The sequence below is a fragment of the Echeneis naucrates genome, chromosome 7, assembly GCF_900963305.1.
Source record: "Echeneis naucrates chromosome 7, fEcheNa1.1, whole genome shotgun sequence".
Taxonomy (NCBI): Eukaryota; Metazoa; Chordata; class Actinopteri; order Carangiformes; family Echeneidae; genus Echeneis; species Echeneis naucrates.
In genome coordinates, this window is record NC_042517.1 from 5,682,020 (window position 1) to 5,695,420 (window position 13,401).

The following is a 13,401-nucleotide window of genomic DNA, read 5'->3' on the forward strand; positions in this document are numbered from 1 at the left end:
ATTAGACAGTAATATCATCATAAAGCAGCACAGGTCTGCTCTTTTTGTGGCAGTAAGGGGGAGCAATGGCGTCCTGGAGTAACAACAGGCAGGTGGAGATGAACAAACACATGATCCCTGATGTTTTTTGGACTCTGGTAGAAACAGATCCACCGGACTCACGGACATGGACATCCATCCTGAGCCCAAAAACTCCTCTGCATGTGAAGGTAACGTTACAGGAACACGCTGCCGTTTTGTTTTGTTTTGTTTTGTTTTGTTTTTTTATCACTGGCAGTTAGCGCGATGCTAAAGCTAGCACCGCCAGCGTTAGCCTGAGCTAACATGCTAATTTGTTTACTTCCTGTTGTCTTTTTTGGTCATTTTTACTTGTGTGTCAACGCATTGCCGAAATACTGGTGGTTTAGTTCAATGTCCAGTTAAACTAGTTAACTCGTTATGTATGCTGACTGACTCAGAGCTTCTCCCCGTGTGTGAAATTATCAAAAACACGATGTAACCGGATTTTTTTTAATAAGTGGTCCGCTACAGTTAGCACGATGCTAACGCTAATTGAACGCGTCATTGCAGCTAGCTGAAGCTAACGGCTAGGCTAATGGTTGTTGTTTTTTTTTTTTTTGTTTGTTTGTTTGGTTTGTTTCCAGTTTACGGACAGACGCTGTGCTCACTCCTGTTGAGTGTTTCCGATTGTTTCCAGAGCCTCATCTGGTCTGTGAGTCGAACCCGGCACCTTTTTGCTGTGCGTGCTGTCCACTGTTCCACCTGCAATCTGACACATCCTGTATTTCCTCCATCTCTTCTCACCGCTGATGGACGATAGATAATCAGTTCGTATGCATGAAAATAGCTCTCAGAGATCATGCAAAGTGACCTGGAAAAAAATGCATCTTGCTTTTTTCTGTGAAAGCTCCTTTGTTGGTTTGTTGTTTCCACCTGTTTGAAAAGATGAACCTTTTAAATGCCTCTCCTCCGCCATTAGGGCCTTTTTCCCCACACATTCATCCCAGATGTGTGACTATCGCTTCGCTCTTAAATAAGACAATCTTAACAATACTCCTCTGCAGTGCTCGACGTAGCGACAAATGTGTTATCTTACACGCGTGTCATATTTAGGTGCAGTGTTTTCATGCAAAGGCCCGGATTTGTTTGAACTGGGTCTTGAAAGGTCATTCAAACAGCATGACTGGTCCCTATTTGGTTCATGATAAATACTCCATATTACAAAATAACAATAAGCAATCAAGTAGAAACAATTACTGTAACTCTGCAATACGCTGTGAAATTTGTCTTAAAATTTGTAACACTCCTCTTCAGAAGCTTCACCAGTCCCAGTGGGAATTCATTTCTGCCATACGGCCCAAACAAGCCGTCACCATTAGAGGAGAGGAGCCACAACTGGGGATATCGTGAATAATTAAACTGCCATTTCAGGGTTGGAGCATCCGTGGACACAGAACAGAAGCGTTCGGATATCTTTTCATTTGGACAGTTTGCTGATGACTCGGATCAGTGCCCCGTTCTCATCCTTCAGCCTTTGGTTGTCTGACTTGAGTTCTGTTAACATCTGGGACAGCAAAGGAGACGACATTGTGTTAGAAAATCATTACAGCATCACAGTTAAACTTTACTCTTTATATTAAAGATTATAATTAAAGTGGTTTGTGTGTATAATGACAGTAATCATAGTGATCATATCTGAAATCGCCAGTAACAAGTGGACTAAAAGTTGCTTCTCGTCAAAGTTGGAGGCCAGACAATGAGGACATGCTTTACAGAACTTGATCATGCAGTGAGGAGTGACTTTGACGGTATGTTCTGCATTTGAAGAGTGAAAGAGAATGAAGTCAAAGAGGGAGGAACTGAGTGAGGGTCAGTTTCTGAAATCTAGGTCATGTCTCTCATGAGGAGCATTTGCTAAAAATAACCAGCCTCTTTGTCAAAGTATTTCCCCTTCGCTAGAGACAAACAGTGGCCCTCTGCTCTAGCTGTGACACATTACCAAAGCCGGTGAACGAGCAAAGGCACCTGACATCACCATGTTCATAACCTGTGGAGACCATCTCATTTTTCTTTGTCACAATAATTCAAATATCCAGGACAGAAAACAGTATGATGCTGTGCTCTATGTACAGTTGTAGGTGCAGTTGGACATTTTGGGAAATTCACATTCGAGATTCGGGATTTATGCCACGCTTGTATACGTATAGTCAGTATGAAGCAAAAGTCAGCCTCTGATTGGTTTAGGAGTTTTCTGAGACGTGTCGTCGCTGTGAGGTTGCTGCATCGAAATCAGATTACTCTTTAACCTATGACCAAAGACAGGTTAACCGTTTTCCCCCCGCGTCCAGGCTTTACGTCAAACTAAGATGAACTCCTGCTGGCTGCAGCTTCATATTTACTCCACAGATTGGTATTAATCTTGTGATTTCCACCGAGAGGAAAAGTTCTGTTCCCCAGAAAATTGAACTGTCCCTTTCAACAGCAACATTTCCATCTGTTCATTCCCTGATGGGGTTTCATGAACAATAACACAGAAACAGCATCGGTCACAGTGTGTGTTTCACCTGTTGGCACAGAACTTGCTCCTTTTCAATTCTAATGATCTCCCACGTTTCATTTCCTTCTGCAAATTGACTAGAATGGCTATTTTCTTGGCAACAACTTTGCATAGATTACACAGCACACTACACTGGGCCTGCATATATTACTCCATTTCAAGATCAATAACTATAAAATGAATTTACTTTCGATGGTGCAGATCTACTATCAATACTGAATTTACGTAATACGCAGGAGAAAACAACTGAGCACAGTATTTTGTTTAATGGGAAGCCTAATGCAACATGAATGTAGTTTAAAATACGCCTTAAAAGAGGGGTATGAGAGATATTTTTTGGGGGAAGGGGTCAACAAAGATGGTTTAAAAAAAAAAAAAAAGGGGGTGCAGAGGTAGAAGCATTGCATTGTAGAGGGGAGTGAGCGTTGGGAGGGTGCAGGACCTGCCTGAGAGGAAGACAGCAGAGGACGAGGGGGTCTGTAGAGGCACCACAAGGAAAAAGGAGTGTAGAAGGTATGCAGCTGTGAGGAAGGAGAGAGCAAGGGGGAAAGGAGGAGAGCTGGTGTCAGAGGATCAGAGGTCCTCGGTCTCCGGCATGGAGGCCGTCTCAGAGAGGCGGGCGAGGGCACGCAGCATGGCTCTATTCTCAGCCAGGAGACACTCGTTCACCCTTCGCAAGGTCTGGACCTGAGCCAGAGCAGGGAAATCCTACACAGAGGAGGAGAGAGATACAGAGAGGGGCAGACAGAGAAAGCATGCAGGGAGGCAGGCCATGTGCAAAGCAAAAGACTATAGAGACTATATATACATTCATACAGATAAGTACCCACACACCTACACACACTTGACAACAGAACAACAGGTCTCAGGTACTTATAAGTGGACTTGCATAAACAGATATTTATTCGACAGGAAGATGAGGCAAAAAAGTAAAATGCTGCCACAAGAAAAAAGTAATTATGAAGCTGGATCTTTTGTTTGGACGCAGCAAAACTGGACTCGAGTGGTGAAGTGAGAGTGTTATTATTATATGCAGAGATACTGCAAAGGAGAGAGAATTAAAATTCATAGAAATTCACATAACCTAAATCTCTATTTCAATTCAGACCTTCCACAAGAAGTCATTTATTACTCAAAGGAATGGAAATGATTCATTTCCTCCTCTTGGCCTGAGTTTCTGAGGTGAACCTCAAAGTGGTCTGACAGTGAAGTCTGTGGTTTGACGCCATTCTTTAGGGGAAACCGCAGAACACACACATACTCAGGGCACTTGCAGACTTTCGGGCTGCCCAGACAAAAATTTGAAGACACGAATATAATTGAAGATGCAATTTGCTAGCTTCTTCTTATAACGGCAAAAAAAAATATATATATAATAATTTGGAAGGAGAATTTGAAACTAGTCTGTGTTTGAGACTGAACAATTAATGCATTGAGTGTTCCCTTGGTATTAGAATAAAACATCACAGTTTCTGCAGAGGTGCCCTAGCTGGGCCAAAAAAAAAAAAGGACAGAGTGAGGTGAGAATACGTAATGAGCAGTATCCTTTATTACTCTCTTAATATCGAGCCCTTGATATTAAATCAGATCTTACTGCACTCAGGAGTGCTGGCTACAGATCTACACAGTTGCTATTAATAAAGTCTCAGACGCTGTGAAGAATAATTCAGGTTTTGCGTAGGACATGTAAGCGACTACAGAGTAATCTGACGCTTTGAACACAAGAATACTAATTTCAAAGAGAAAAGAAGGACACACAGTGCAACTGATGTGAATCACCGTGAAACCAGGCTCAGTCAAATACAGAGCTGCAGACCTGATGAGGTCACCCTCCAACCTGAACTGCACTCCCCCACCCCCTGTTCATGGGCAAGAAGGATAACAGCAACCAACAGGAGACGAAAATGCGCTGATGTGCGTCTTCTGCAGCCAAGGAGCGCAACAGCCTCTGCAATTTCTGACACTTGTGCCACATGTGGGAGCTGCAGCATCGCTGCTGCGCTTTTTAAATGGCTACAGGAACAAAATAGCTGCAGCAGTTGTAGCACTTGCATTGGTGCAAAATCAGAAAAATAAATGAAGTGCTGAAATTTCAGCAGCTGTTGCTTGTTTGCCTGTAGAAGAAGACACAATGTCATCTACTGTGTAGCAGCAGGGCTAAGCTGTTGCTGCTATTTTTCTTTTCCAGTAGGTGGCGCCGGTTGGCATGTGTTGGCTGAGCAAACTAAGCAGGTCTGCCTTTAAGAAAATCTCTACAGGAATTAGTGACTTTGTGGGTGAGTGGCAAGCCAGCTACCTGAGGTGCTGTGCATCTAAATAAGATAATTGGATTATGTACCTGTGCCTTTTGTGGCTTCCACAGTATAAACCACTTATATATTTGAGCTTATCGTGTGCGGTATGTGTCCACACGTGTAAACATGCCCCTGTCTTTGACAGAACAGAATCACTTAAGGTGGCAGGCAGGTGTCAATCACTCCTCTTGTTGTAGCGACCACTCACCATCCCCCCCTCCCCTCAGACAGCCTGCCCTCAGGGCTGGTACCCACAGCGGAAGCGCAGTGGGGCGTCCTGCTGAGGGAACCACGACAACACGGAGGGTCAAACATCTGCTACAGGCAACCACACTGCTGCATATGGTGCATGTGTCCTCTTCTTAATGTTCTCATCAGTGTCTGCAGATTATATCTTCTCAGGCCAGAGCCAAGATTTAATTTCTCTCGAGGAACATAACGATGATGCAGTGAAAGTCCATTTATAGCATCTTCTGTTTATTAATGGCTGCGGTTTCTACGAAGCACACAGACTGTGTTCTGCGCAGGCCTGCTATGTCCTGTGTTTCTTAGTAAAGCAGAATACACACAGTGCAGTGCAGGAATGTCTCACAAAAGCAGGTCTTTTTGCTCTTGGACAGGGTTTGGTATTCAGCTGGAACTAGGTCACAGTGTTCACCCCAACAGTGGGATAAGTGGAGCAGGGGAGCAGCAGCACAGGCTCCTCCTTTGCCTGGCAGGCAGTGGCCCAGCAGAACATTGTGGGTAATGAGCCTAAAGCATTAACCTTCCCTCTCCTTGACTCTAACCCCACCTGCCTTGGCACAGCCCCCGGAGTGTGTGATATACGTGTTTTGGTTTGTAACACACTTTAGGTATGTTGCTTTTAGCTGGAGGAGTGTTGACTCAGGGACTTAGTGTTTTTGTGTTTGGGGGAAAAAAGATACATTTAAAGATCAATGAAGCATAAATTTTGCATGAGAAAAATTAGGATCTTTAAACCCAAGTTGAGTCTGCACAATTTCTTTTTTTAATGGACTGACCTTGATCTCCTCCTCCATATCCGACACTCTTTTCTCAAGAGCTTGTTTTTCCTGAGAGTAAAGAAGAGACAACTGAAAATATAACTCCAACCTTGCAGACCCACGGAGTAAAAGGCCATTAGAGTGTAATTTCAAGTAGACGGCGGCATTAGAAAAAAAAAGCAAGATGTTGCCAAAGTGTTGACAGTGCACTTACCCTTTTCTCTGAGTCTAGTGCTGTCGACCTCTCTGATATCCTGTCGTGCCTCTGGAAGTTAGAAAGCTGCTGTTATGGTGAAAATCTTGAAAGAATCGTGGGTATTTGTCGAACATGATATCATAAAGTAATCAGTCATGACCTTTAATCCGAACACTCATGGGAAACTCGTGGGATGACGGTGAAGCAGTGAAAAGAGGATTGTGAGGAAAACATTCCTCACTTTCTGTACCTGAGTGACTTTCTCCAGCTGCGAGCGTATCTTGACCAGTTCTTGTTTGCTGTCCTGCAGCCTGGACTTGAGCCTCTCATTCTCATGCAAAGCTTCTGCATACATCTTTAAAAGTAGACGAGGGGAAGTGTTAATAAATACTTAGCAAGCAAACATTAAAGCAGATGAGCTGTGAAATAATTAAGAAAATCATTAAAACAGGGAAAATATGAGTATCATCTCTGCATGATCAGATTTTTACCAAATTATGACTCCAGAATAACTTTTCGTCTCATCTCAGCAGCTTTTGTGTCCTCACGAGGAGGCTTACCTCATAGTTTAAAAACCCTTAAACTTGGACATTAACTAGGTGCTTTTGCTTGTTTTTTTTTTTAGCTCACCTCCACCACAGAAATTGGTCATCTGTAATACTGTGAATGGATGACACATGGTTTTAATTTATACCCCTTTAATTATGCACACACCTCTGGAGACACCAGTCGAAGGAGAGCTGTATTATAAAAGCCAACCAACGTGCATGCACATAAATCAGTGCAATACCAGCTATATAAAAGAAAGCAAATCTGTCTATGAACTAAAGTACATGGACAGATGTTATACTGTACATTCAGTCCAAAAGAGTTATATAACATGTTGGTAAGATTTAAAATAAGTCAGAAAAAACGACGCATGCACACGTAGTAAATTATTTCATTTACAGATTACAGAACTAGAACAGTTAATTATCTGAAGGTCCAAATAAATCTCAATCTGCCTGCCTTCATGAGCTCATAATGAAAATAAATAACAGGTCCAACAGTCAAACTGGAACCAGAACTTAAACGTTGAATCTTGTTTGGTCGTTTGAACCGAAGAAATATTTTCAACCTTCTTATAGTCTTTGGTAGTGGAGTCCTGCTCTTGTCTGTTCAGAGCGGCCAGTCTCGTCTCTCTCCTTGTGTACGAGCTGGTGCGGCCCACTGGTTTGTCTGTTGCACTCTCTCCAGTGGAGTCATACCTGGAGGCAACACAGATCAGATCTGTACACAGTGCTGCTTCATTTGGGGCCATGTATTTATTTATTTTAGGACGTGCAGCTGTATGATGCAGGAGAAAGAAAAAAAGGGCCAAGCCTAATCCTCACCTCGACAGTCTGTCATGCTGAAAAACAAAGAATAAGCCATGTTAGTGTGATCACTCAGCACCACAGTTTGGGAACAACACTGTCTAAAAAAATGTTCTCTTGTAGATAGATCCAGATTTATTTGTTTGATAAGACCAAACAGAGGCTAGGCAGTGAAATGTTTTCCATTTTGAGAAAACAGAGAAGAAAGGCAAGACTTCCACATGAATTATCAGCGCGTGTTCAGAGGCCTGTAGTCCCAGAGGGAGAGGGTGCATGCAAAAGTGAGATATAATTCAGCCCATCACTGCGCTGACAGGGTTCACGCAGGTCAAACCCCCCCTGGTGAGCCTAGTTTATCTTTTAGAATAGGTGGCTGCCACACAAACTGCCCGCAGCATTAGGGTGACATCATGACTTCAAAAGCTAAGCGGTCGGGTGGATGGTTGACCTCTTGACAACAGGCCTGATAGCAGACTGTCCTGGCAGGTTTTTCTCTGACTATACCGCTTTACCGCTTTACTGCTGCCCAAGTTACCAGTTGGGATTTAACACTGAATTTGTTTTCATTTAACAGCAAGCTCTAGATGTTGTGTGACATCCACAGAAGCTGTATATACTTTTTTGTATGACTATATTTGACTGAGGCTCAGGTTTCCATATTCCCTCAAGCATATGCACAATGGTAATTAGCACAAAGCCAGCACGTGTAATTTATGTGTCTACTTCCTCCTTGTGCTGATGTGCATGTCATGAGCTGTGTACGCTGTGTGAATTAAATCTACAGTATAAAAATTTCTATCTGTCTATCCACATTTCCAGTGAGACCTGTTTCTGCCCTGAACAAACGGATAACTCGCTGCCAGCAGCTGATAAACGTGGCGAATGTGGGGGGGGAGTCAGAGAGAGAGGGGATATCAGGCCAGAGCGAGCCGCGATCTCTTCGCAGTATCTGCCACTGTCTCATAAACTCATTCCTAAATGCAGAGATGTGGAGTAGCTGTCCTGCCAGTGAAAGAATCCTTCAAACAACTCTGTGAATGCTTTGCAATAAACATCTTGTGTGGTAGGCCAAGCTGAGGCCGAGACGAGAAGCAGATGTGGACAGGGGTGTAAAGCATGTGTGTTATAGGAGGACTTATGTCCAAAAGAAGCGGTTATTCCTGCGCTCACATTTGGTTAGTCAGGGGATGTTTCACGCAGCGTCAAAGGAGCTATTCCCCAGCAAGTGTTTACATAACTGAGCCAGCGCTGCCTGTCCTTATGTGGTCATGTGCTTAAGCAGAGCTATCCAGGAAAAAACAGACCTCCATGACCTCAGATGAAGAAGGGCCAAGGATGGGGCAGAGAAGAGCTTTCACTCACTCCAAACTTCGTGCAATAGCGAGGAGATCTGTCTATCAGATTCACCGTACGCTTGTTAATCAAGGCGCATGATTGAAGCCCTGTCTTTGAGAATAAATTATCACAAAGCCAGCTTGTGGGGATTTGAGCTGAGGTCTGTCGAGACGAGTAGTTCCTGTACAAAACCTATTTCACACTGAGGGATTAAGAAATTGGTGGAATGAGTTTCCTACTAATTTAATTCCAATCTCGAGATTTTGAGGGAGCCCTGCAGGGTTTAAGGGGCCGATTCTCACAGCACGTCACAGCATGGATACTGTTCACAAAACTTTCTGTCGCTGAGCAAAAGCCAGAAACAGAACCGCAGCTTAATTTTTATATCTAATGGCAGCTGCACCAAACTGATTTCCTTGTTAGGAAAAATAAAGGGAGTCACTTGTGGCGCATGTAGTGGAATAAACTCTGAGAGGAGATGTGGAAGGTCAGAAGACAACGGGGTAGCAGACTGTATCAAACCAGCGAGTGCATGCTGGAGCCACAGTCGCTCTGTAAATTTAACTGCCTTCAGTTTTGTGTTTTGCCAAGACCAACAAAATACAAACACAGTAAGGGAGGTTTATACACACACGGGCCGCCTGCATGAGCTCAGGGCTAAGGAGTGTAAATGAAGACGTTGTCAAAAGTGCATGAAATCCAAATGACAGGACTCTTCACTCATCATCTCACTACTTTCCCTTCATCTCCTTCTTCTGTCACGGCATCTCCCCTTCAGAGCTAACTGGATGACTGCAGTAGGAAAATCTGAGCTGCACACTCTACCGCTCTCCTCCTATCTGTCTCTTTTAACCCCCACTACTGAAACCGACACTGCACACACAACCATAAAAGACGTTTCTTCCACATTCACTCACCTTTTCTCACTTTAGCCACTCTTCACTCTCCACTAACCCTTTACAGGACATCAGAGACCTTTTGGCCACTGACAACATCCCCAGGCCCTTCCTTCATTTTTCCCTCTCCAAAAGCACAGAGCCCAAACGCTTCACATGCAGTGGTGAAAAGTAGGAAAAAAATACTCATTCTGCAGAAAATCCGCACCTGTCACTTAGACAACGTGTGGTATGACTTTGCATTCTTTGTTGTTGTTTTGTTTATTGTTGCATTTTATTGAGGTGGAGTCAGTTTACACTCTTTATCTAGTGAATTCAAGTGTGGAGCCCCTCAAAAGGGTCACAAGATAAATGTTGGTGGTCTTACAAAGAATGACAGGTTACAAAATATAAAAAAAAAGATGCTGATCTTATCTTCAAATTTTAAATCATCTTCTTGTATTTTCTTTTTTCTTGTTTTGTTTAAATGAAATACAGCAAATCGTCAAATATGTGTTTGGTGGAACTGTTAATAACTTATACATCTGAACTACTGGTTTAATTTTTCGTCGTGTTGGGTTTTATAAGGTTGTTATCTTTTATATGTGTCCTTAAATGTTAACGTAATTATGGCTGTGTAGTAAAGTGAAAGTAGAACGACACAAAAAGGAAAGTGCATGTATCTCACATTTGTATTGAAATACAGTACACGAGTAAATATATGTCGTTATTTTCCACTACTGCTCACATCTGTCTCGTGACGGGTGTCATCCAGTAATGTGATGTGTTAATGTTTATACTCTTCCGTCTGCTGTGCAAAGATGCAGCACCCATTGTATTTTCTAAAGACGTCCAGGTTCTCAGCCAAACATTGTGACAAGTGCTAAAAATACTCCATCCGTCTGATTCCACCCCCTGTGCACTGCATTTTCTCTCCCATGAAAACACTGCCAATTCAGATTGGGCTGACATCATGGAAAATTAATGCTCGACTTTCACCATGGATACAGCACAACGAGACTGACACTTCTCGAAGAAAGCACAAAGAACAGGCAGCATCCACTGGTGACATTCACTGCACAACAATGAGCGTGTCTGTAGTGCTGCCTGACATTACTGTACATGACAGAATCACATTGGCGTCGTAATTTAACATCTGTCTGTCCCTTTAAATGTGCCTGTCACACTATGTCCAGCTCAGGCTGATGCACTGACATAAACACGCGAGTCAAACAACGCCCATGAGAATAAGCTACTTTGAAAAAAGAAAAAGGAACGAAAAAAATAACAGGAAATTACAAAAGGAATGTTTCAATCCAAAAAGCTTTCCAGAAAGTGTGGTCAGTCTCTCTGCACTTCAGAGCAAATACTGGCCTCTCTTTCATTAGCCATCGAACAAGCTGAAATGATGAGCGGTTCACAAGTGATTTGCTCATTTTTAATCTGTCTGGAAGTGGAACTTTTTCATTTAAACGAGCACGATCAAAGAAATACAATGTAACTCTTATTCTGCTAACGAAATTTTCAATTATTTGCTTGTTTACCTGAGGACACTGAGCCAGCACACGTGCAAGCTAAAAAGAGTTTCTATTATCAGTTCATTTGTCAGCCATGAGGTTATTTTTAGTAATAATTGTAGGTCAACAATAGTGACATACAGTTGGTATCTAAATGTTTATAAACATGTTTATAAAGATAAACATAAAAAAGTTTTGGTAAAGAAAATTAGCCAATCCTCAGATTTAAGACAATTTGTTGTTTTTGATAGAAATATGACCAAAATGTTCTTCTTCTTTCAGATGTTTAGAGGATTTAGTCTGAAACTTGGAGGAGTGAACAAATTTGCGTATCAGTTACTGAGACCTCCAGCAAATAAAAAGTTTTCAGTACATTTTGTTTCATCTTTCTAACAGCTTCCTGAAAATAGATCACACCAGAGACTAGACATATCCGTTAAAATGGTGACGCCATAAGGTTTAACTTCAGAAAGATGGTTTTCTTGAAAACAAAAGTGTCATGTCTTACTTTGTAGTTTTTTTCTGTAGGGGACGGAGAGGACGGCGGGGATTCTGTCAGTGACTTTCTGGTGCGAGTCAGGTCCTTGGTGCGTGGGTAGTAGGATGACATCTCCCTCCTCTACCCTGAACAGGCAGGTCAACTTCTACTGTAACATTCACTGAGGCCGCCACCAGATAACAGCTGCACAGACGCACAGATTCCCTTCAAGCAACACTGACGCAGATGCCCATGACTGTGTTCCCGGGGAATCCTCAGCAACAACAGGTATGTGTGTGTGTGCGTGTGTGTGTGTGTGTGTGTGTGTGTGTGTGTTTCAGTCCAGCTTCAGAATCCCATGCACTGAAGGCGAGCTGCAGCTAAATTTGGAAGGGTTTCAAATGTGTGGTCACGCCTCCTTCAAAGCTCACAAAGTGAAACAACAATCAGATAAAAATGCAAAGAACAACAAAACAAAATGCTATTTGCAGATCACAAAAACTAAGAAATAACTTTTCAGCGAGAAAAGAAAACAAATCAGCATCCCTCCTCTCCTCTCTGTCAACACTGGGGTCTTTGATGAAATGTGAAAAAGTCCACGAGAAAGCAGCCAACAGAGAAAAGTTTGTACCCTGTGCTGCCTTCTTCCTATGTTTCCCAAAGTTATACACTCTCCCTCCATCTCCCTCCCTCTCTTGCTTTCTCTGTCTCTCTCTCTCTCTTCTCCTTTCAATGCTTGGTCGCCCTCCCAGTCCCCCCAACTCCCTTGCTTCTCCCTTTGGCAGCTTTCTGTGGCAGCCTGCCAGAAGCTCTGCTATGGCCAGACTCGGCACTGAGGGCTAAAATTGTCCAGTGATGTGGACGAGGATAAGGGAGGGGGAGCATACAGTTGGAGAGGGGGCTGGGGGGTGGGCGGGGGGTTAATGCTGCAGTGTGTGTCCTGGAAGGTCAACTTAATGTATTACCTGAGGAAGCTATCAACAACCACAAGGTGTCAAGTAATTCTCTGCACCCTAAAGTGTGATGGAGAGAAGATGATGGTAATATGTGAGAGTGTTAACAGAGACCACTTGCACCACCTTTCCTCTGACCATCGATCCATTAGCTGGACCACTTGTCCTTCGAGGTTCAGGGGGATCTGGAGCCAATCCCTACTGTCACTGGGCAGGTGGCACTTACCTCAGAGGAGATAAGTGCGTGTTCGAGCTCTCGGTTGAGGGGCACTTTCAAAATAATCGCTTTCATGGGATAAAAGCCGGAATAGAATACAACAGCACCACCTCAAAAATCAGCCGTGATGTGTCACAGCCTAACAGCCAAGGGGGAGCATGCACTCATCCTGCAGAGAGACACAGGTCGGTGTCACTGTGACGATACAGGTTTGGCTCCACTACGCTGAAGTCAACAAGGTGTTGCCACCACTGATCAGTTGTTACGAAGCGGCATGAGACGATTGCACTATCTCACATCCACAGATACCCAGCTCAACAACCTGGGATCAGCCACTTCTCATGGATCAGGGTTTTTCTCACCATCAGACCACTAAATGTGAGTCCACAGCTCTCATCCTGTACATATAAGAGTGCCACAGGTCTAGGGGCTTAGTCCAGCCCTCTGCTCTCTCCTCACTAAATGACCCCCTCCCATCTATTCCTAACACTCCACTGATGTTTACTGATGACGCCACTAAAGTGGGACAGTGAGGACGCACACCACAGGAGGAGGTTCAACATCTGGTGTTTGGACAAGAATCTGTACCTCCTCCCACTAGAAAAGCTGAAATCACTCTG

At 43.4% G+C, this 13,401-nt stretch overlaps 1 protein-coding gene across 3 annotated transcripts; it reads right to left on the reverse strand.

Moving 5' to 3' along the window:
• Positions 1–585: 585 nt before the first annotated feature.
• On the reverse strand, positions 586–12,229 carry ppp1r12b (protein phosphatase 1, regulatory subunit 12B). Of its 3 annotated transcripts, XM_029507402.1 has the most exons (8): positions 11,642–12,229; positions 7,425–7,441; positions 7,169–7,298; positions 6,302–6,406; positions 6,070–6,120; positions 5,874–5,924; positions 5,060–5,131; positions 586–1,564 (listed from the first exon to the last, which is right to left on the reverse strand). In XM_029507402.1, exons 1-7 carry the CDS (start codon positions 11,741–11,743, stop codon positions 5,090–5,092), a joined length of 498 nt encoding a protein of 165 aa, XP_029363262.1. In that variant the 5' UTR covers positions 11,744–12,229; the 3' UTR covers positions 586–1,564; positions 5,060–5,089. The 3 variants fall into 3 exon arrangements, with proteins under 3 accessions (XP_029363262.1, XP_029363261.1, XP_029363260.1); XM_029507401.1 differs by lacking the exon at positions 5,060–5,131; XM_029507400.1 differs by lacking the exons at positions 586–1,564; positions 5,060–5,131 and adding an exon at positions 3,010–3,265.
• Between the last annotated feature and the right edge of the window lie 1,172 nt (positions 12,230–13,401).